The sequence below is a fragment of the Neospora caninum genome, chromosome XII (assembly GCF_000208865.1).
Source record: "Neospora caninum Liverpool complete genome, chromosome XII".
In the NCBI taxonomy this organism is placed as follows: domain Eukaryota; phylum Apicomplexa; class Conoidasida; order Eucoccidiorida; family Sarcocystidae; genus Neospora; species Neospora caninum.
The window spans coordinates 3,187,769-3,211,057 of record NC_018398.1 but is presented as its reverse complement, the minus strand read 5'-3'; the positions used below and the strand labels follow the sequence as shown (position 1 = coordinate 3,211,057).

Below are 23,289 nucleotides of genomic sequence, written 5' to 3'. Positions count from 1 at the left end.
TCCCCGGTAGCGTTCTCAGTTCAGAAGACGGACTGACATCGTGCTGACTCCCAGCTACATCGGCACGGCTCGATGCTTTTCTTTTGACGAAGACACTTTTTATCAGAGCCGTCCTTCCACGGGTAGAGCCACGACAAATCAAAGCAGATCTGACTACATGCTTCTCAAAAATAACGAACTGACCGCCTCATTACCTATGAACACTAAGCGTGTGGTTTACCATGTAGCAACTGCCGTTGGTAAACTCGTGACTGGTGCGCTGGAACGTTTCTCACGTCAAAAGCCTAAACGAAAATCGCCGTCACCGTATTGGCACGCAATAGAGATATCTATGCCCCCAGAGGATGAGTCGCCGTAATTACTTGTTCTCGATCACTGTAGTGTGGGGGCATGGGAGGCAACTTTATCGTTACCTCATTTTTGTAAATGAACAAAACGAGACATGCCACGGCCACTGTTGCTTGCCCAAGCGGGATGGATTTTCCCCACCTCACGCGCCGGAACGCAAGTCTAGTCTTTTTGCTGGAAGACTTTGGCAACATCAAAAAAACCGATTTTCCTACGATCACAGAACGCAAGGACCAATGCCTCGCGCCGTGTGGGGAGAGAGTTACCTCATCGCAAACGAGAGCACCGACACTCAACGTGACTGTGTTCCTTCCACTACCTCACGGATTTGATCATTTACAAAACAAGGCAGGAAAACGAACACAAAACGGTGACTCTGCACCCATTTACGTGTAAACATTCCACTGCGTCACATTTCCCTTTTCCAGAATACACCACACGCTTCTGCTCGGCTCTCTGCGAGGGTTCATCCGGGCGTGTGTTCATTTTCACTCAGTTTTTCACGCATATCGATATTGACTGTGGAGAATTTGTCTCTCCTAGGACTTCCTCCGGGCACCTTCACAATCGCCTCTGTTGTCTTTCCTCACAGATACACTGTACACGGCCTCCCATTCAAAGACGCATGAACCGGGAGACATCTGAGGCAACGGCTGAAACAAACACGCACGTTTTGCTCGAAGTCGTTTCCACGTCTTCACTGCTACAAATCACGGCTTCATCTACATTCCGTCCTGATACGCGTTCCACTTTCCCGCCATTGTCTTGGCGAGAATCCCACGAGAAGTTCCGCAGCGACAGAGGCCTCCTCGGCACTGCAAACCTTCTGTTCTCACTCCTTCCTTCCCCACAACGCGAAGTTGCGCCGTCCTGCTCAAAGGTTCTTTTCTCCGGAGAATACGGCTACACAACACCCACCCTGACCACTGTGTATCGTGACCTTTTCCATTGGATGAGTGTAGTGGCAAACCGTTAGCGAAAAAAAGAGAACGACTCTCTTGCGACGGCGCTGGCACCTTCTAAAGCAATAAAACGAGCACGAAGCCATAATCAAAAATAAACACAAAAAACGGATACCGGTCTCAACCAGAGATCTGCTTCTCGGCCACGACTCGCTATACAGAGTGGAGCCCAAAGGGGGGGGGGCCAAGAGCCCATTCTCCCTGCAGTGCCGCTGCAACACCCTCAACCTTCCTTTGGTCAACCCTGTCCGCCCTGCCAGGAAAAAAATAGAAAAAAGAACTGTTTTTTTTTTCAGACTTACCCCCGCTGCTCTGCAGACGGGAGCGTGCCTGGTCTTTTAACAATGTCAGAACCGATGTCTTAAAACCCTTCAGCGGTATAGAGAAGCACCTCCTCAGCACAACAGGCATGCGTTTTCTCGGAAGCGAGAAACCGGTTGAGCATGCCGGTTGGAAAAAAGACGAAAGATGGCCGTCCACACAGGCCCCCGCACCTCGGCCCCACCGTGTCCCCTCCAGCTCTACGGTGCTTCCTTGCGTATCTCCTTGCCGGCCACTTGTTCCAGGGCCCCCGAACAACCCCCGGTTGTTGGCTTCCCCGGCCGTTGACACACTGCCAGCAAGCACGGACTGTGCGGGACTCTCTTCCTCTCGCTTAGCGAGTTGTGCGGCACCTCTCCACTCATGCATCTCCCTTTTCTTCTTGGATGTCTCACAGCCCACAACCCCTCCAGAGTCGAAACGAAAAAACCCCGTGTCCGACAACAGGGAACATCGAAATCATGTGGAGCCGCCAAGGGGCGGCTCTGGACATGCGTGCCTGACCGGCTGCTTCTCACGATCCCTTGCCTCAAATTTCCGACTCCGAAAACGCGTGGAAGAAACCGATCGACACCAGGTTTTTGTAGGACTGCCCCGACCACCCGTCTCGAAAGCACTCGATCAGCGGCGTCGAGGTGCTGGAAACAGAACGCGAGTACGGACGCAAGCACAGTTTGAGCCGAAGATTGGCTGAAGAAGAAGGTAAGCATAGACAATGACAATGCAGTAGACCGCGTCAGAAACGCATGCACTCCACTTGTCTTTCGTTGCTGCAGACAAACACGCCCTGGACGCTTCTCTCTCGCCAGGCTGTGCTTCTCGAAATATGAACAGGCCTAATAAAAAGTCCTGTTGACCCAAAACACAAATAACAGGCGGAAACGTGTACACAGACTTGGATAGCGGTGTACACAGATACATCGACATGAATATTGGAACCGTTACATAAACTGATGCACGGGCGGCCACTGACTCGCCACATACATGTATCCATATGCATGCATTCTGGTATGCAGTCAGTGCCCACAAGCGTGTACTTGGCGCGTACACTGAAACGGGGCTGGTTGGACTATCTGCGTCGGCTTAAGCATACACTCTCTAATTCGCGTTGAGACGAGAAGATGGGGGTAGCCGATGGAAAAGCATATATCATCGGAAAAAATACCCAGGAAAGCGTTGGCTTTGCCGCTTGTGGGATGGAATCACAATGAACCCACTGTGAGCAAGCGTACACAGACAAACACCTCTCGCTCTCGTAGCCTGTGGCACCGAGCCGCGCATATACAGCGCCCATTTGCGGAACACAATGGCTTCATAATCGGAACCGCGTCACCGTTCCATTCTCTCAGCCCCTTCGTTCCACTTCGAGCACAGACAGGGAGAGACACTCCAAGGATCACAACGGAGTAGCGGGTCTCCCGTGCCAAGCAAAACAAAATTTGCTGCCGACTTCGAGGCAACTGACCTCTCCGTCGTTCGCAGCACACAAAACACCACGAAACAAGGATAGCTACCAAACGCACGCATGCTCACATCCTGCATGCAGACTCCGGAAAAAATACAGGAGAGCATATATGCGTCCTCATATATATATATATATATATATGAATGAGAAAGGATACTGGCGAGATTAACTCTACGCCTGTATTGTCATATAGCGCGTTTCACAAGTGATAACGAAACCGGAGAGGATGCATATGGTACAAAAAGACAAAGCGTTATCTCGAAAAGATCCTTCAGAACGAGACCGGTTTCTTCGAAACTGACACGGGGACACAGGACGGTGAAACAGGTGCAACACGTTCCTCGTCAAACTGGAAGAGATTGAAAAAACACACGCCCTCACACGAGAATCGACAATCACCATGTATGCAGTGACAAGACACCTGCACGAAAAAGCAGGATTTCTTGTGGGGTCGCAAATGCCGCGCGAAGAATTGCATTCCTCTATTAATCCAGCTCAAACTGCTCCATTCTTTTTTTGGACCCCTCTTCGAGACGGCTCCTCTCTGCGGAGCGGGGTTTGTTGGTCGCATAAATGCTCCTAGCCCCGGGCGTGGGTCTCAGCGGCTCCCGCAGAGCACCTCTGCTTAGGAGAGTCGGCAATCAGACCCAAGCTCTGGAGGAGAGCGAGCGCATCTTGGAGCGTCGCGCCCGACGCCGGCGGTTGTCCGTGCTCGACTCCTTTATCTTCCCTGCGCTGGGCAGCCCGTGCCGCAGTCTTTTGGGCGAAAATCAACTCGACTGCCTGTCCGTTCCAGTGGTTGTCGCGGAGCTCGGTGTCTCCAGGCTTGAACGCCTGGAGGAGCGATGACGCGTCGCGAGCGGTGCGCTCCTCGTTCGCGCGCCACGGGTCCGAGTAAAAGGTCATCGACTCCTGATCCGCAAACAGACTCTGCACGGGACCAAACGGGCCCTCCTTTTGAGCCGCGACTCCGTCCCCTCTGCACAGGTTCTCTTCACGAGCGCGCAGCGCGACGGTATCGAACAGCGCGTTCGGCCCCACTGCGCCGTCGACCTGTGTCCCCCTCCGCCTCTGCTCCCAGCTCGCAGCAGAAAAGGGGAGACCTCCGCCTTGGAGGGGTGGAGTCGACATGAACGACGCGTTCTCGACCGACTCGTACGAGATCGCGGGCGACTGAGATCCAAAGAGAAGCGGAGACGGCGGCAGACTGGTGCCGGTGCCCTGTTCCTTGTCGTCCGACGCCGCAAACTGCAAACAGTTCGTCAACCGCTCGACACAGTCTTCGCCTCCGGCGCACGTCGAAAACGAATCTGGCGTCCCACTCCCGGCACAGCGGCAAGCTGGCGTCGACACCCGACCCCCCAGTGGGAAGTGCAGCGGCACCTCCAGGCGCGGCGTCAGGGAATCGTCGACAGACTGCGGAACCGCGCCTGAAAAGAGGGACGGACCCATGAGACTCTCCACTTCGGCCCTTGCGGGCCGCTCCTCGGGACGCGACGCCTCCTTCGGCTTTTGCTTCGACTGGACGGCTGCGGCGAGAGCTGCGGTAAGCACTGAGTTGTCGACTGACTGCTCGGGAGTTGCCTGGAATGGAGCGTCAGGCTTGAGGACCGCAAGGAAATTTCGCCACGAAGACGCGGCGTCCTCCCCTTTCGCACCTTTCTCCTCCCCTTCGCCCGCGTCGCCGACCGCAAACGAGGCGTCTGCACTGTGCGACGGCCGCTTCGCCTGGACGTTCAACGGACACCGCTGGGACGGGTTCAGGATCATCTCCGATTCAAGTCCGGGTGAATTCGGAGAGAGAAACAACGACCGGAACAGATCGGGCGCGTAGGCCGCGAGAGTCAGGAGCAGGCGGAGGTACTCCTCCTGACTCGCCTGTTCCCTTCGTCGCTGCTCCTGTTCGCGAGCCAGAAGTTCCTCGTACAAATGCCTGCGCTGCTGCTCCGCCTCGTCCAACACGCTGCCACTCGACTCCCCCGACACGGACACCCCAGTGCCTTCGTCTTCTCTTCGCCAGTCCTCGCCCTCCTTCTTGAATAATGAAAGGGACGCGACGGACTGGGACTTGGACATACACCCCGTGGTGGTGGGAGACGCACTTCCAGAAAACCGGCCGCTCACCGCCGCGACCCCCTTCGAGCCTGACCACGAGCCACGGGCCGCGCCCGAGGCGTGGCGCACGTTCGCGCCGCACGTCTGGCGACATTGTTGATTCCCCGCCACACTCTCCGACGCATGCTGTGCTCCCTTCTGGGCAACACCCGCATACGCGTCCTTCCCCTGCGCAGAGGAGTGTGACGGCGATCCTTCCTTCTCGTCCGCCGCGCGGCCACTTCGTAGCGCACCGACTTCCGCCTCGCTACGGAAATCTCGCGTTCCGTTGCTGTATGCCAAGAAGCGATAAAAACGAAGCTCCTCCTCTCCGTGGGCATGGTTGCACTCTGCCCCTGCCTGAGGCACACGCAAATAAACCAGACGGCCGGGAGGACCGAGATGACGGAACCGGGAGGCGGGCAGACCACGCAGCCAAAAAGGCAAGAGATCCGCCTTCACGCAGGGTTTTATCGAAGGCCGCTGCCGTGTGGAACTCATCCAAGGAGTCTAGATAGGCAGAGACAGAGTCACACAAAAAACTGCTTCTTGAAACTCGCGGTGACACTCAGGTTTGCCAGGATGAGGCCTTCAAGCATCACGACCCTGTGGCGCATACGTACCTTGCACTTTCCGCGGTTCCATTTTAGACACATGTTGGTCTTGAACATATTTGAAGTGTGTCGGATTTCGGACTTGGAGTGCGCGAATTTACACGGTTCTCCTCGCGCGACGCCCGGACAGGGGGCGACGCCCTTGCTGAGGACGCTGGGGCAGAGCTTCGTCCTGTCGAGCACTGGCGGCGGGCGCAGTTCCTTCTCGGAGTGCGCGAATGTGCAGCTCTCTCCCAGAGGACAAAACACCCGATTCCCACGCAGGCGTGGACACAGTCGTGTCTTGTGGAAAACACTTCTTCGGTTTGCCAGAATAATACCTTTCAAAGGCACTTCTTCAGTCATAGCCGCAGTCTTGGCTATCGCAAGAAGGGCGGCGATGGGCGCGTTCGATCCATGAGCCGTCGCCCTCTCATCGGACCGGGCAGGCGATGCGACATCTACTCGGGGACTTTCACTTTCAGCACCATTCCCTCTTTGGGAGGTTTTTCTTGAAGTGACTCTTCGCCCCTGTCGCTTGCTTTCGCCGCCATTTTCGTTCTTCTTACCGTCAGGTAAGAAGCTTGCCCTTACACGGGGAGGTACAACGTGAGAGGGGAGTCGACGGACTCCTGTGGGTGCAGATACACCTGCGGATTTTCCTCGTTTCTCCATCCCTCTTACAGATTGTTTCCGTACTCGCGGCTCTAAGCCAGGAGAGACACCGCTTTTTCCTTGCAAACCTCTTCAACGTCGCGCGCGATATAACGCTTCCCTCTTGGTAGGATGCACAACAACTAGTGTCTAACAACCGCAATGCAGTCACACGCGAAGTCCAGAAAGGCAAACTAACAAAAAATCGTGCACAGTCGGAAGCACCGAACTGAGAAGGGTGATACTTGAGCGAAAACGCGAATGGCGTCTCAGGAAAACAGAAGCACTCACACGTGCACCCACACAAAAAAATGGAGAACAGCCCGTATTTATATTTGTACTCGCTGCAGCACCACTCAAGCACTCCAGGACCACCACTGTACAACACACACGTTCACTGTCTGTCCGTTATGGAGTTTGGACACCTTCTGTACTCTGAGCCTTCCTCTCGTGAGCACAAGCACGTGGGAGATGGAGAAAGAAGACTGACACTGCTTGTCCCGCGGGACTGTCCTTTCCATAAAAAACCCGTCTTGTGGTCTTTGGGACCCAGGATAGGCTGTTTGCCCGCGATGAAAGTGTATGGAACGCCTTGGAATACACCAATCTGTCCTATAAACTACCCGGTCCCTGCAAAGTAGTCGACTGGCCCTCGTTTTTCCCATACGATTTTAGCGTAGGCCTGCGCAGTCGCTCGAAGCAAACACAGTCCTTTTTAAGGGAAAGCGAACAGGAGAAGCAGGGAGAATTCTGGATAGCAGCCCTTTGGGAACACGCGAGATCTGATTCCGGCAACGGCCGATTGGAGCTCTTGGATTCGCGAAGGAACAGGAAAGAAAAACACCGACAGTACACGCGGGAACACCCCGAAGCAGGCGACACCACACCCCCTCTTCTTCGGCGGAGAGCACAAAAAAATGGAGAACGAGATCAGATGGCGAGAACGACGTCGCTCCGAATATTTTCAGCCGTGAAATGGGTACAAAGATCTTCTAAACAGACAAACTTCGGGCTGTTCACTTCGGGGACTAGTATTTCCAACTCAGGAGGTTCTCGTTTTCCTGTCTCAGAGAAGACGACGGAAGATTCACTCGGACCAAACAACGAGTCTCTGCCACCAAGGACAGGCAAAGGAACCACACCAATGATTGCCGAACGGCAGAACCGGAAGGACACCACTGTCTCTCGTCATTTTTCTCTGTCTCCGAAACATAACTGCAATAGATTTGTTCGACAAAACATGGACAACTAGCAACCAATGGTTTGTAACTACATACAAACGCGAAAGTACGTGGAAAACGCAAAAGCTCGTATCTCGTAACGAAAACTCGAATGCTTTTTGCCGGGTGGACGGTAGCACTGCCAACTTTCTCATTGATTCCGTCCCGGCGGGCGTGGTGACGGAAAAAAGCGACAGACCGAGCGCGATCATTATTACCACCGCACCGGTCACCGGTTGGGCATCAACGCGAACCGAAAGCCGCCGGAGAGCGCTTCGGCACACAGGCCGATGTAGTCCCGTCTGCCGCGCTCATGCACGACCCTCAACGGGCTGCCTGAGACGGTCGCATCTCCTAGCATGGACGGGGAGTTGCGGGGCCGAGGACTGTTGCTGGAAGCAGTGGACCTGCGCTTGGATTGCCGGCGGCCCGTGAACGGTGGGAAGCAGATAACAGGACGTCGTCCCACGTCTCGCCGCCTGTGGGGGTGCGGACTGGGGAGTGCGGCACCTGTTGCCGCGGGGGTGAAGGTTGCGTAGTTTTCCCTTTAGATGGCAGCCCGGACCGGTGTTTCCCACTCTGCCGGCTCCCCTGTATCTCTTTCTGCGGGTTTCCCGTTTATACAGTCACTCCGGACCGCGTGCTTGCCGGCATGCATTCCGTTCAGCGGGGATGCAATCCACGTGGCGCACCGGAAAGGCGTATCGCAGCCAAAGTGACACATCCTTGACACCTTAAGGCACCATTGTGGGGTGTATGTCCACCCGAACACAGCCCGGTTATTTCAAAGGTTCTGTTGCGACATGGACACTCGGAGTGAGGAGTTAGCAGAAGACAGCTGCACCATTTGAAAACCTCGTTGCACGGGGATCTGCAGCCGAAGAAGAACAATCTGCGGGAGGCGGCAGAGGTTCCACCGTGCCTTTCGCTTTTTCTTGGGCGGAGTTCCTGTACTATGGTGGCGTCAAGACCTTGCGCAGGCAGCGAGACAGAGGAACCTCGTTCTTAGTCTTATATGCAGTGTTCTTGGCAGAATCAGACGCAAAGCGTCAGCCCGGTACGAGGCCGGTAGTTAGCCACATGGGATATACTAGCGAAGAGCCTCTTCGTTCCGCTCAGACATTTTTGGGTCCAGGCTTGAACGGAGGAATTTCTACTCACAGTAGGCAGACCATGTGGACACCAGGAAGAGGTTGCGCCCGCTCAGGCCATCTTGGGCCCGCGACTATTGTTTGATGGAAGCCCAGTCGGCTCCGTGCGGCGGGACAGGAAGTACTCAAAACATGTTGGGCACGGCGAGTCACGATCATGGTCCGCGACGTGTGTTGCATCAGGCGAGCCGGCAATGCGTTCTGTTCGTTCTTCCGCATTACTGCCAGAGCAACACATGATAGGTTGGTCCCGCAGCTTACTGTTCTGCGTCTTATCCTCTGCCTTCTGAGGTCTTGGCACGGTCTTATACGCTAGATATCCTTCGCAAGTGCGTGGATCGGCGGGGACACAACGGACGTGAAAGTTTTGCTAAAACTGCGCGATGCCGAATTATAGGGGCCATTTAGACTGTTTCGTGACTCTTTGAAAAAAAAAGCGACTTCACACAGGCCCCGAGTTTCTGAGGCTGTGTTCGTACCCGGACGTGATGGAAACACGTATATAAAGGTCCGTGCATGAAGGATGGTAGTGATACTGCCGGACAGCGGACAGGTACACCTGACAATTTGCCCGTGACTCAAATGCTGAGAATTCCTGGCTGTCTGTCATCAGCAAAAAGATATACAGGTTCACGACAGGAGTGTTGCTTGCTAGCAAAAGTGGCGTTTGCGACGATACCGGAGAGACACTGCTCTGCGAAGGCATTCTTGCATTTAAAAGTCAAAAGATGTAGGCAACGAAAAGGGAAAGTACGCAAATAATCTCTGAAAGCGCTTCGCCCCCTGTCTCGTCTTTGGGATTCCTGGGGAGGAGAAATTCTTCAGTGCTGATGTGAGGGCGACCTACGGAGCTCGGCAGCACACATATCCAGCAGAAACGCACGGCACTCGGAGACACGCAGACACATGTTTGCTTATCTCCTTTAAGTCAGCCGACTTTCCTCAAACCCGTCTCGCACGTTTTTCACCTGTTTGTTCTTTTGTAAGGTCTCCATCCCAAGATCTCGGGACCACTCTGGCGCTCTCTTTCCATCGTCATGTGCGGCCTCCAGCGTCTCGACTTTTTCTTGCCGAGTACTCTCCATCACTACAGCCACTAAGATGCTCCGTATTGGCTGACTTCGCAGACTCCCTCAACGCTCACCTCGCCTCCCGGTTTGCTATTCTGCTCTCTTCCCCTCCCTCTGTTTCTCCACCCACGCACCTCGGCGGAGCCGCACGGCTCCGTCAGACACGGGCTCCCCCAAATTTCCCCCTTAATGCATGCAGCTCATATATCCCGCGTTCCAGAGGCGCTACCCCCCTCGCCGGGAATCCCACTGTCTCGTCTGAAAAAGAAGGTTGCAACAGGAAAACACAGGAGCGGGCAAGGAGTCCGCGGGTAGCTCGCCCGCGTCTCAGCTTCACACGGAAACGCCCGGCGCCCCTCCAAAGAGTTCCGGACACAGACACTCCCAGGGAGAGATGAGAAAAAGGCGCCACACGGGATGCGGACCACTGTTCAATCCCGTGTTGACTCCTCCTGGTTCTCCACTTCTGCGCCCCTCGTTTCGTCCCTGATCAGTACGGCCTGCCGGTGTTGGGGTCAACGGGCCTGCCGTATTGGTCCACGTGGATCGCTGCCACTCTCTGGCCTCCGAAGAGCCTCATGACAAGGACAAAGCCGAAGTAGAAGAAGATGGACGATGCGAAGGCGATGAACAACTGCCAGCCGAGAGAGAGGCCTTCGGTCCCCGAAGGAAAGGACTGGTTGTGAGGGCCTTGCGACCCGCGTTCTGCTGGGGAAGAAGGATCTCGCCTCGCCGGAGGCCCGGAAGAATTCTTCTCTTCGAGGTGGCGGCGCTGGCGTACCGCGAAGGACCGAGCGAAGGAACGAGGCAGGACCGGAGACTCAGAGCCAGAGGAGACAGGAGGCCGAGAAAGGACCGGGAACAAGGGGAGAAAGCGAGAGGATGTGAGGACCGTAGAGGATCTCAAAAACGCAGCAGAGGAGGAAGAGGAGACAGGAAAGACATGGGAGCAGAGAGGAACCTGGGTAGCCGGCGTGGATGGGCGATGCAGGCCCGACGTGAGAGGCACACGAAAAGAGTGGGAAACAGGAGTCAGGCGAGACCGCAGGGAGCGCAAAACAAAACTGGAGGATGCGACAGGCGCCATGGCTGCGAAGAGAGGCAACAGAGGGGGCGAGAACTCGGCAACCCGAGAGGGGAAGAAACACACGAACTGTGCTAACACAAAAATGCAACTGACAGAGAAGGAAGACAACGCAAGCACGGAAGTGAGAGAAGACCTGTAACGAGGGGTATGAAGTGGGGGGATAGGACAAACTTTCCACTCTCTGGTACTCTTTCGTCATGAAAGTGCCGTTTCCGCCTTAAGCAGAGAACACCGAACACGGAAATACTAATCCCTTTCTAGTGGGACACGCAGCAGCTCAAACAAAACAGAAGACTGAGAAAGCCTGCCTCTGCCTCGTGAGCGAGTCCACAGAGAACATAAGGGAGAGAGAAGTTAAAGCCACGCTCACGGCATCTCCGACTGATCTCAGACAAGTAACTCGCGGCGGTGGCTTTCCTCTCGGCAGACAGGCAACTCACGTACGCGCAATCTAAAAGTCCACTCATCCACATATCTCTCTCTCCACAAGCAAATGCACGTGAATGAATATATATATATATATATATTTATAGAGAGAGAGAGATTGATAGAGGACGCTATGGGGAGACAAAGAGCATGACCTGTAGGCCTCGACACCAGAGGAGAAAAGAGACGCGGACAGCAAGACCAATCCTTCACTAAAGCACACAGCGTCGCTCTCTCCCTCAACGGTTGATCACGAGCGCCTGACGCTCTTCGTTTAGGCAAAGACCGTGAGAGGAACAAAAAGAAGCAATTCGGAGTAAGGCCAGCCGGTCACCTCGCCGCGAAAAGGGTTTGACACAAAGGTGCTCTGTTCACATTTCGGATTTCTTTTGTGTGCGCAGGAGTCGGGCAACGTGCGGGGAAACAGAACTCGAGAGGTGGTGGGAATGGAAAAGAAGAGAGAACGTCTGTTTCCCGACGACACGAGCTCCGTTTCGCGATGCTGCCTGACGAGAGAGCCGCGCCCCCCGAGGCATGCACGTACATCTGGGGAACCAGTGCAAGTCGCAAACCGCCATCGCGTGAAGAAAGGGGGAAAACACAGGGGAAAATCCGTTCCACCTTGTGCTTCATTCATTTGACCGTCTCTGAGCAGGACGAAGACGTGGAGCTCCTGATCCCTGCCGTTTCGGTTTTCTTCAGTCCTTGCCGTTGGGCCTCGGCACCGTCGAAACACCTCAGGTGTCGGTTTCAGTCCACATAGAGTTCATCTCTTCCTCTTGCCCTTGTCCCTCCTTTTCCCCGTCTCCTTTCTCTCTTTTCTCACCTGTATCTCCTCCGTTCTTTTTCGTTCTATGATTTCCATCGGCGGTGATGTCTTCACTGCCAGGGGGGACTTGTCTGCGTAAATCTTTGGACACAGATTGGGCTATCTTCCGCGCTTTTCTCCTGCCTCCTGCCTCTCTTCGGGGCTGGGGTTTTTTCACTTTCAAACTGCCTCTCAGAGGCCTGTGGCGCTTTGGCTCGCGCCTCGAAGCATTTCGTACAACTTTGCCTTTTCTCCTTTCGTTTCTTGCGTCTTCTCTCTGCTTCGTCGCTGCTCCGCCGCGCTCTTCCCGCTTTGGGATCTCGGCTCTGCGCTCCTTTCGACACCCCTCGTCTTCCGCTCTCTGACTCGCCCTTTGGGCATATTTTCGGAATCCTTCCTTCGGATCCCAGCTGCTCTTTCTCTCCACCTGGCCAGGAGGAAGAGAAGTGAAAGCGCACCGGGCTCTCTCATCGTTCCTCAGCCTTTGATTCCGACCCTTCCGTCCCCTCCCACATCAGCCCACCATGGCAGCAAAACATCGTACGTGTCTTACGGTTCGAAAATCCAGGAGCTCCATATATAAAGAATACTGAGCCTTTTGTCCCCGTAGTGTCGCATTTATACGAGAGTTTTAGAGTCGTATATGTACAGGAAGTCGTATATGCCGAGATTCTCACATATACATTCTTACATACATACACTCGCATATTTACACATGCATACAAATACATAGATATAGATATATATATCTCCGCTGCCAAGAAAGCAGTGGGGAAGTCAGTATCTGCCAATGAAATGCTTAGGTGTCAGGAACCAAAGGTGATTGTTTCACGTGAGTCCTGGTTTCTTTTGCTACTTTCTTTTCCTCTCCCGGTGTTGGAGCACTTTCGAGGATAGCGTGACTCTTCGCCTTCCTCGACGAGCGAGGAGAGTCTCCAGATTCCCTTTCTTCTAGACACCACAGCCTTCTCAACCGTCTTGGGGTCGGGCCCTACATTGTGTTAGGTGGGCATCCATAGGCCTAAAGCGGCGTGTGAATAGGAATAGGATTTATGCAGTCTAGCGCATGTACCGACACCTCCAAGTCGAAATGGAATATCCAGCTTTAGAAACCGTAACAGTTGGGAAACGATGTTCGTTTCTGCATGTACATCTGCAGAAACTTTGTAAAACGAATGCAACCCGATGAGATTAGCTTGATGTTTATACACGTCTCTCTGTGTGGGTGAGCGGAGAATTCTGGAAGCTTACGGACTCGCATCTCGGACTGGTTACGTCGAGGCCTTCCTCGGAAGAGTGTTGCGGCCACGGGGCTCCCACGATAAGGACAGAAAATGAGTGCGTTTAACCAGTCGCTTAATTAGCAGTTACTTCACAATTCTTTGATCTCTGCGTGAGCCGTTGCGGTCTTTTTGCAGATCCCGACTTGATTATGTGCCGCAAGCAACCGGGCATTGGTAAGTCTGTCCACTGCTTCCTATCTCTCAGATCAAAGTAGAACTCGAAGCACAAATTCAGTAACATAATCACGTTGCAATTGCTTTCGCTCGCGTTCCGTGCTTTGGAGGCTGTTGCAGGTGTGTTCGGCCACGTTGGGCTGTGTAAACAGGCGGGAAATCTCGATTACCGTCTTCCCCCCCTGTGCGCGTCATTTGGTGTCACCGGGTGTACGTACACCCGACCACGCTTGGCTCCGTCGTGGCGTGCCGCACAGTCTCGTGCACGCGTTCCTGCACACCGCGTACGAACGACTGCGAGCCTCTTTTCTCTCTTCTGTGCACTCCCCGTTTGCTGGCACCTGTCTTTTGCGGGATTCGTGCACCTTCCTTGCGGTTCTTCGTGTTTGAAATCAGTTGTCGGCACTGTGGGGGATGCTCGGACCAGCTGAAGGCTCCCGGCACGCTCAGTGCCTCCGCGCTGCCCGGGACATTTCCGTGATTCCCGGATTTGGTGTTTTTTCCCTCTTGATGGTGCAGCCATTGGGCGGCTCTGCGAGAAGTGCGACGGCAAATGCCCCATTTGTGACAGCTACGTTCGACCGCACACGCTCGTGCGAATCTGCGACGAGTGCAACTACGGCAGCTACCAGGGCCGCTGCGTTATTTGCGGTGGACCGGGGATCTCCGACGCCTACTATTGCAAGGAGTGTTGCCAGATGGAGAAAGATGTACGTTCCCCTCTTTGGAAGTTAGTGCTTCGTCTCTGTGGCTCTGTCCCTGGCTGTCCGTGTTGGTGTGTTCTCGGACTATTTTGTCGCTTTTCGTATGCGACCGTGTCTCTTCGTTTCCCGCCGGGCGAGGTCCGACGTCCGCGTGTCGGATGTCCCCGTTTTCCGTTTTGTCACCCGACGCGTCCGTGCGCATTCTGTCTCAGAAGCGACTCGTGCATTCACCGTTTGTCTGATGGCTCTTTTCCTTTCTATGCAGCGAGACGGATGCCCGAAAATCGTCAACCTAGGAAGCGCCAAGACAGATCTCTTCTACGAGAGGAAGAAGTACGGGTTTAAACGCGGAACTTAGGCTTTTGATTCGCGCTGTCGACCAAGGAGGGCTGCACCCTCCCTTTTTTATCGCGGCCATTTCGGAGAACGTGATGAAAGCTGATCGCACCTCAAAGAGGAAATGCGCCACACAACAAAGCGGCCGGAAGAGAACGCTGCTGCGATGTCTGCTCCATGCTTCGCGTTTTCCGCTTCTGGACCGTTCTCTTTAGCTGAAAGGAGTTCCTTTCCGTACTGTATTTCTCGTCCTATCTGGCCAGTCTTTCTTACTTCTGTAATCGTTTTAGTTGGCGGATCTCCTCTCCACTTGATCTTCGAAAGGGCACTCTGAAAAAAAATGCTTTTCTGTGCTCTTGAACAAAGCTCCACTTGACTCATTTTCTGACACATGTATGGCCATATATATATCTGTTTTCCGTGCATCCCTGTAGCGTAGAACAATGAAATGCGCGGGTGCCCTGGTATTTGCCTGCGCCGTCGCGTAACATCTTTATATACATCTTTTTTTTTCTCTCTCGCTATATATATGTATATATATTGGTATTTTAGTAGCCGGTGGTGCGTGTAGGGAAAAGAGCGGCATTCTCGCGGTGTCTGTTCTTCCTTCCTGTGACGCTTTCCTGCATTGTGTCGTTGACAGGAAGAAGCAGATGTGTGGTACTTCTCCATAACTCGTATGTCGGTTAGGAGAAGCCGGCTTTTTAGGAGGGTAGTTCTACCGTGGTCTGTATTTGGCGTGTCTCGCCCCCTTTCCGGTGTACATCTACTTCTCCCCGCCCGTACGTTTCTGGTTTTGCCCACGGAATGCATCGTCGTCTTGTTCTCGTTCTTGTCCCCGCGAGGTACCCGTGACTGTAAGCGAAGTCACAAATCTACCTGTGTTTCTGCCTTTTCTCTGTGGCGTCGTCAACCAAAGACCGTACTGACCCAATACACAGTCAGAACTTTCTTTTGAGAGGCTTCTGTTTATAGCAATGGGCAACCCTATCCCGTATCTGCATGATATATATATATATATATATATCTTTCTCTTGTTTCATTCTCTCTGTCCACCTGTCGATCTGTGCCTCACGATTTCTCTCCACGCATGTACCTATGTAAATATACATACACAGCTATGCGGTGCGCGTTTGTGCCGCCTGTTTCAAAGACCTCAGACACGCCTAGCCTTCTGAAGAAACGCGATTGCTCTCTGTGTATGTGTAGATGTGTATCGAAGTGCACAAACGTACCCATAAATAGGCATGTTTATATAAATGCATATGGATAGATATCCGTCCTAGACTCCCGAGGGTTATCTGCCACGACAGAAAGCCAGTGAGAGTCTACTGTCGCCTTCCTGCTGACGCAGATGTCCGTTGTTCCTTTCGAGCGAAGAAAACTAGAGCTTGACATAGTGCACCGCTTTTTTCTAAAAGAGAAGTTCTTTTTCTCTTCTCCCGTCGCCAGTCGTGCCTTGTTGAAGTGGAAGCGCCCAGCTACCGGAGGTCCACACTCTTCTACAACTCTTCCAACAACTCTTCCCGTACAGGCATATAGACACATAAGTCTTTCTTGTTCTCTCTCTCCCTATATATATATATATATATATCTAAATATACTTTTTGTAATCATCCATACGTATCTTTAAAAGCAATGTGGGGCTGTTTACAATTGCATAGAGACGGGGAGACTCCCGAGAGGGAACGCGCGAGGAGAAAGACAGGGTGGCGGAAAGGAAAAAGCGGCAGCTTTTGCAGGACACGCCGTGATAAAAGCAACGTGCAAGAGAGCTGAGAACACTAAAACAAGGGACAGAGACAGACGACATCAGGAAACTCTGGAGAAAGGAAGTGCTGAAACGGGGAACTTCCGAGGGAACTGTAAAGAAAAGTAGAGAGCAAACGCAGACAGCAGGGCTTGGCGGCGCACAAGCGAGAAACGGCCTTCGCCAAACACTCCCCTCTTCTTTCATGTCTTGTACCACTCAGACACCTCCTTTCTTGCCCTCCGGTACACCTGTCTTTCTGCCGCTTGGATGTGCCTCTTTCTTTTCCAAGAACCTCCGACCGTCCACACCTGTCTTTTTGCCTTTCTTCTCTCGGTTCCTTCTTCGCGCGCCGCGGCCGTGAAATCGTCGTATCCGGCGTTGGCCGTTTTCGGCAGGTCCACGTGTAGACGCATGCAGGCGCGAGGAGGCGGCGAAGCTCTCGCTCGGGTGTACAGAGTGTCCCCTTTCTCTCCAGTGTACAGCGTGTCCCCTTTCTCTCCGGTGTACAGCGTGTCCTCTTTCTCTCCGGTGTACAGCGTGTCCTTTTTCTCGCGATTCTCACAGTCCGTGTTTCCTCATTCGTTCGCTGCCTCGCCTCTTTTCCACCCTCTCTTATCTGCACAGCTTCCCCTTCTCTTCCCGCTTCTCTTCTGCGCGCCGCTCCACTGCGCGCGAGGGACTGCAAAGCCTTCTGCCAACCCCACAGTTTGCGTTTCCGGAGACAGAGGGTCTCTTCGAGACGAGCGAGGAAACTGAAGAGTGAGAGGCACGCGAATCGTAGGCTGCCACAGACGCGGCGGCTCTCTTCTGGTCCGAGGCGTGTGGTTGTTCATATTTGCTGCTGAGCGAGTTGAGAGAGGTGGAACCTGGTGAGATCCGCGCTCTCTCTTTCTCGCCTCTCGGCAAGCTTTTAAGAGGACTTTCGCTCTTCCGATCGGTGGAGACACTCGGAGCAGGAGACGCTTTTCGGACACCTGGTAGGCTCGGCGGGCGCGACTGAGGCGGGTCTGAGAAGCTGCCGGAAACGTTCTTCAGGAGGCGACTCCCGGCTGAAGAGAGCACGGTCGACGAGCGGGAAGGAAGAACTGCCTTCTTCTCTCCCTTCTTCTCTCCCTTTTGCTCTCCCCTGTCTGACTCTTTCTCGGCGCCCGAGGCTGGTGGACACAGACGCCTCGACAGGCGCATTGAGAGGCCTGCGCGCGCCGCCTCGCCACTCTCAGTCTGCAGAGGCCGAGCTGACAGCGGCGACGCAAGCGGAGCAAAAGAAAGAGAAGAGTGGGAGGGGAGAGAAGAGAACGAAGATAGGGAAGAGAGAGAGGCAGCTTTGTCGAGCTTAGCGGATTTCTTTGCACCCTGAGACGTTGGGAGGCGAGGCAGGGAAGGCGCAGATGGAGACGCAGATGCTGGCTGACGAGGCGGCGTGCCCGGCACAGCAGCAGATGACGACGGGGCAGAAGAGCGGTGGCGAGACCGAAGAGGGACGCCTGTCGACGCGGCGGAAGCCGGTCGCGAAAGTATTTTTTCTGTCTCTCGGAGGTCCTGGCGCAGAGCCTGAGGCACAGCATGGAGAAGGCAGACGAGTTGGAAGGACAGGGAAGGCCGCACGAGGACAAGGCAGCGAGGCGAGAAGAGGGGACATTTCAGAAGCCTGCGCTGGCTTAACCTCGTGAGGAACCTTTGCTGTTGACCCTTTCATCAACAGTTTCCAGATGCTCGCGAGGAGAATCTGACAGACACGAAAGGGGGATTTACCCCGGGGAGAGCGCAGACAGCGGAGAGAGTGTTTGCTGACACCCTGCCGAGTGTTGGGGGAACAGCATGAGAAGAGGCGCGAGAGCAAAGAAAACCACGTGAAAGCAGACGCCTTCGAGGGGGACGAGAAGGGAACATGCACGAAAGCCAAACACATGACTGAGAAACTCGGGTCAGAGGCCGAAAAGCGTGTGAAGGCACGCGCCTAGCCAGCTTTTCAAAGGTGATACTTCGCAGTAGCGAGAGACAGACTAGAGGCAGAGAGCTGCAGAGAGCTTGCCCCAGGCAGAGGCTGAGGACAAGCATAAGACGTCTGGAGGAGTGTAAGGACGGGGGCGAGGGAAAGATTGTGCCGCCGCCGAGTCAAGAAAAAGACGCAGGCGACCCGCGCACGACCCTTCCCAAGAGGTGTGCATTACCTTCAGGTTTTCTTCGTTTCGCTTGAGCAAGGCCTCAAGGTCTGCGTCGGCGCTCTTCTCTCCGACAGCCCCGCTCTCATTATCTTCTCTTTTCTCACACTCTTTTCTCCCTCCTTCGCCTTGTTCTGTGTCGCCATCTTCTGCGTCACCGCGCCGTGCTCGCAGGCTCAGTTCTGTGTTTGCGTTTTCGCTCCTCTCCCGCTGGAAGGCTGTCATCTTGCCCTCTCGCTCTTTCCCTTCACTCGGGACGTGTCTCACTTTCGTCGGCTGTGGGAGACAGGCGCTGTGCCCGCAGTCTCGTTGTGTCTCGCTTTCGCGAGACGCGTCCTCCGCCGCAGTTCTCGCCAAGGCGAGGGAAGCCTTCGAAGCCAGCGCGACGGCCTTGGTCGCGGGAGGATCGGCCAGGAGAGCAAAGAGCGTGGACGGCGAAGGACATTCGTCGTCTTCGGTCAGCGGGGCCGCCGTCGTCTCTTCGGTCGATCGAGCCTCAAAACCGCGAAGATGCGGGGCAACACGCGGGCGCGAGAAAGGCGAAGAGGCGCAAGCAGACGAGCCTCTTTCTGACATCCCGACGAGAGAAGAAGCGTTGGAAGCGTGCCGGGCGTTGTTGGAGGCTCCACGGAAAGCGGAGGAGTCTTGGTTCTGCTCTGGGTAGGACGCAGGCTTGTAGGAAGAAGAAACGCAGAGATACCACAGTTCTCAAGTGCGAAAGAGTCAACCCCTTCTGAAAGAATGCCAAGGAGCAACAGGGCATAAAGACGCGCATCTTCACAAGTCTCTGGGATTTAACAGGCGCCCCGCCACAGATGCTAGGGATCTCCGACGCCGGGGACGAAGTGCCATCCTCACAATGCTGTGCATGCTTCTCTTTACATTGCATCTTCTCTGGTGCTGGGGAAGGGAGATGTACTGCCCACCGAAATCTACAATGAACAGGATGCCATTTGCTTGTATCAACCGGACCTCGGGAACTCCGCGGTTTCCTCCTGTTACTGGTTATTGTTGCCACAAACGAAAAGCATTCTTCTCCGTCTGTCTTGCTCCCGCTATTTCCTACCCTTGTCCGTCTCGAAGCATCCAAGTCCTGTCTGAGGAGTTCCACATAAGCGACAAGACGTTCGAGCCGCTTCCTTAGGACGCCGTTTTCCCATCGCAACATGTCTGTTTCTGCTTCCATAGCTTCTCGTTGCTCTTGGGCGTCCTCTTCTCTCTCTCGCACGATCTGCTCGCTTTCGCCTTCGTCCACTGGATACTCGCTCGGCTCTGCGTCTCCCTTCTCTGTCTCTTGCTCACCGCCGTCTCTGCTTCGGATATAAGGTTCTCGCCCTCTGCATCTCGGCAGATGCGGCGGTCGAGATTCCCCTTCTGCCACAGAGGGAGAGACAGAGCGCGCTTCGGCAGTTCGGTTGCTGGTCTCAAGCGGCAGGTGGTACGGACGCGCGTCCTGAGGCAGCAGAGCCGTCGCAGTGCTTGCGGGCGTGGGGGTAGGAGGGCGCGCTGAGCGAGAAGGCGAAGGTGACCCCGTTTCCTGTCCATTCTGAGAAGGCAGCCACGCAGAGAGTCGACGTTCGACAATTTCGCGAGAATAGAACGAGTCGCCTTAGCGCGGGTGCGGCCACCGCAGACCGGAGGTCCTGGAGACCACTGCGAAAGACGGGAAACGGTTTACAACAAATGAGAGAAATGGAAAAAGGAACTGAGTTTGCCGGCGGGTGAATCGCCTCGTTTGCGTGCAAAGATCAGGCCGGAGGGAACGTGCCGTCCTCTCCGAGTGTCAAGATGCAGCTTCCTTTTCCTGCTGGGGTTCTTCTCTCTCACGGTTCTTCTTCTGCCTTTGTTTTTCTCGCTCGCGTCTTCGTTAGGACCTCTCTCGAAAACCGTGTGTTATCGCGTGTCATGTGAGTTTGCAAACCCGCGTTTCCCCCTTTTTTCCCCGCCACGTCACCCTGTCGCTCACGGAAGAATCCGCGGCGCTGGGAAGGAGGCTCGGCAGCGCCGTGCTCGGTCTGGGTTTGGGCCGCTCCGTTGAGTTACTGGCACTAGCAGGCTTTTCGGGTAGATCTCGACTTCCCACGCCTCGAGCGCTGAAACACCTGAGCTCTGGGACGGCGAAGGCGCCGTCCCCACCGGCGAGACTTTGGGAGAACAGCTGCACGTTTCTTCTCGCGCAGGCCTTGAGGAATCTGGTGGGACCTAAGCGAAGCTCCATGCGCAGGCGCGCGTTCTCTTCCATCAGCCCGTACATGTTTTGGTTTTCTTGTTTCAGCAGCTTCACAGTTCTTTTGAGCGACGCTAGGCTCGGTTGCTCGGCCTCCTGGGGGACCTCCTCCCAAGCGAGGTGTTCATCGGGTCCACTTCCGAAAAACTCCTCTGCTGTGTCGCTCTCATCCCCGGGTTCGGCTCGTAAGCTGTCGGCGGGACTGGCTGCTTCTCGAGAGGCGAAACGCGCTCGGCGAGAGGCGACGTGAGTGGCGAGGGACTCCCGAGCCTCTGGGGTCTGCGCCTCAAGGCGGGGGCATTTTGCGGGGCTGCCCGGCGAAAGACCGTGACGAGGCGATCGCGACGAGGCATACCGATATCCGTGATCAGAGGCCTCCTCTTGCTCTCTTCGTCGTTTGGAACTACAGGCAAGGGCTTTGGTATCGGAACTTTTTTCCTGCGTGAGGATCTTGAGGCGAGAAACGGGGACGCCGTCAAGCCGGCAGAGTGTGGGGCAACACTGCAGCAGCAGATCAAGCTTGTCCTTTGAGTCTTGGAGCGAGGAGGAGACAGCGGAAGAAGAACGGGATCCATTCCTTGCGCCTTCCTGTGCAAAGTGGTTTCGTCGGTCTTCTTTTTCTGGACCGCAACTTGTCCCTCCAGGGGGTTCCCCTTCTCCATCAGTAGGCTCGCCGTCGGCTGATGCAGCCGAGGAGATGAACGGATTCGCGTCCAGGTCAAGTTCGAGGAGACAGGGAAGATGAGAGATTTCGTTCGCGAGAGAAGAGAACGGCCCGCGAAGACAGTTCTGGAACAGACTCAAAATTTCGAGACGTTGACAATTCCGAACTCCCGTAATGCAACGAACGAAATTGTGCGCGGCCCAGAGACGGCGGAGAGCCTTGCAGGAAAAGATAGGCGAGAGATCCGTAATTCTGTTGAAGGAAAGGTTGACATCTGTCAGTGTTGGCGCCAGGACCAGAAGAGGCGTGATGTCCGTTATCATGTTGTGAGAAAGCGAGAGAGATGACAGCGCTTTGAAGGCCTGCCAGTTACAAGCGCCTTTTGCCGTGTCTAGGGTGGTGAGTTTCTGCCCACGCGCAACGAGAATTTCAACTTCCTCATGCCTTTCGTCCCCTATCAGTTTCTGAACTGTTGACTCCCCAAGGGGCCGCTCCTTGTCTTTGTCTTCGTCCGATGAGTCCAGGAGTGCGTCCCCGTTGTCGAAAGTGGCTAACTCAGGAAAGAGCAGATTCGCGTACGTTTTACTCTCCATGCCCAAGAGGCGCGAAGCAGCGAACCCGTCAGTGGAAGCAGTGCCTTTCCCAGGTTTTAGGGTACCTTGCGGACTGTCTGATTTCGATGACACTCCTACAGAGGTCAGCGGCAGTGAGTGGGCCGAGTGGGTGTGTGACACATGTGAAGAGACGGTTTTGTGATGACTTGTCTTTTCCTCGCCTTTTCCGCTGATTTCCAAACTGCTTTCCATCTCGACCTCTGAGAACTCGAGCGCCTCTTCGAGCGACTTGGGCATCCTCGGTTTTCCCCCAGCTTCACTGCCGCGCGCTATTGCTGCGTCGGCACGCAGACTCGGCTGGACATGAGCGGCTGGAACTGCCTGAACAGAGGGACATGTGCGACCCTTGCCTAAACACGTAAGTGCGCTTGCGCCGTGTTCGCCTCGGACGGCACTTGCTAAGAAATAAGGTTCGCCATCGTCAGCATGTGCTTGAGAAGCAGGCGCCTCACTGATTCTCGGTTCTCCCTCCGAACGACAACCTTCGACCAATGAGACTGTTAAGGCGCCTGCAGGTACGGTCTTCTCCCGGGGGGAAGCATGTGACGGAGAGGAGATCGACCTCGTGCCTCGATTCGATGCACTTGCCACAGGCTCGGTCGCAGAGCTGGCAGGCAATTCCGCCGAAAAACCAGGAGCCCCACTCACTCGGACGGCCCGCTGCGAATTCCTTTTCCTGTCTAAAGCAGGCGGAGAGCTGCCGAGAGGTGCTGGCACTTCATGCGACGAAGGCATTGCGGACATTCGGAACGAAGACACCGGATTGCCGCACGCCTTTTGCGCAGCCGGTTCCTCAGAATAATGGGACATTTTTGTCTTTTGCATGTTCAGAGGAATTTCTCGTGACTCACATCTTGTTCGGAACTGCCCCGTCTTGGACAGGTTGGCGCTAAACGTGGCTTAAATCTGACACAACGTGACTGACCTCGAGCGGGGCTCGGGACAGCGTGTTTACAAAGGACCAGCCGAGGCCACGATTTTCTGCCAACCCAGGTAGGCTTCCAAAGGGTCACAGAGAAGACTTTAACATGCGGAAGTAATGCTGGATAGCAGTATTTTGAAGATGTAAGTGCGACACTTCATGCAACGGGACCCGCGGCTTTTGTTCTTTTGCATATGCCACGTCTGAAGGACCCGAGAGAACTACGAAAAAAAACAAACCTTTTCAAGTCA

At 54.7% G+C, this 23,289-nt stretch overlaps 4 protein-coding genes across 4 annotated transcripts; 1 reads left to right on the top strand and 3 right to left on the bottom strand.

Annotated features, from left to right (window-relative positions):
* Nucleotides 1–3,675: 3,675 nt before the first annotated feature.
* On the bottom strand, nt 3,676–5,861 carry NCLIV_064250 (putative zinc finger (CCCH type) protein; the record flags this gene model as incomplete). Its single annotated transcript, XM_003885976.1, has 2 exons — nt 3,676–5,550; nt 5,814–5,861. 2 exons carry the CDS (start codon nt 5,859–5,861, stop codon nt 3,676–3,678), a joined length of 1,923 nt encoding a protein of 640 aa, XP_003886025.1.
* A 4,507-nt stretch (nt 5,862–10,368) lies between these two features.
* On the bottom strand, nt 10,369–10,965 carry NCLIV_064240 (conserved hypothetical protein; the record flags this gene model as incomplete). Its single annotated transcript, XM_003885975.1, has 1 exon — nt 10,369–10,965. One exon carries the CDS (start codon nt 10,963–10,965, stop codon nt 10,369–10,371), a length of 597 nt encoding a protein of 198 aa, XP_003886024.1.
* Nucleotides 10,966–12,723: 1,758 nt separating this feature from the next.
* On the top strand, nt 12,724–14,718 carry NCLIV_064230 (putative pre-mRNA-splicing factor; the record flags this gene model as incomplete). The annotated part of the gene is made up of 4 exons (XM_003885974.1): nt 12,724–12,739; nt 13,618–13,656; nt 14,176–14,366; nt 14,626–14,718. The coding sequence occupies 4 exons, from the start codon at nt 12,724–12,726 to the stop codon at nt 14,716–14,718; spliced, it is 339 nt and encodes a 112-aa protein (XP_003886023.1).
* Nucleotides 14,719–17,061: 2,343 nt separating this feature from the next.
* Nucleotides 17,062–22,095, bottom strand: NCLIV_064220 (putative internalin; the record flags this gene model as incomplete). Its single annotated transcript, XM_003885973.1, has 4 exons — nt 17,062–18,000; nt 18,621–19,283; nt 19,678–20,117; nt 20,748–22,095. The coding sequence occupies 4 exons, from the start codon at nt 22,093–22,095 to the stop codon at nt 17,062–17,064; spliced, it is 3,390 nt and encodes a 1,129-aa protein (XP_003886022.1).
* Between the last annotated feature and the right edge of the window lie 1,194 nt (nt 22,096–23,289).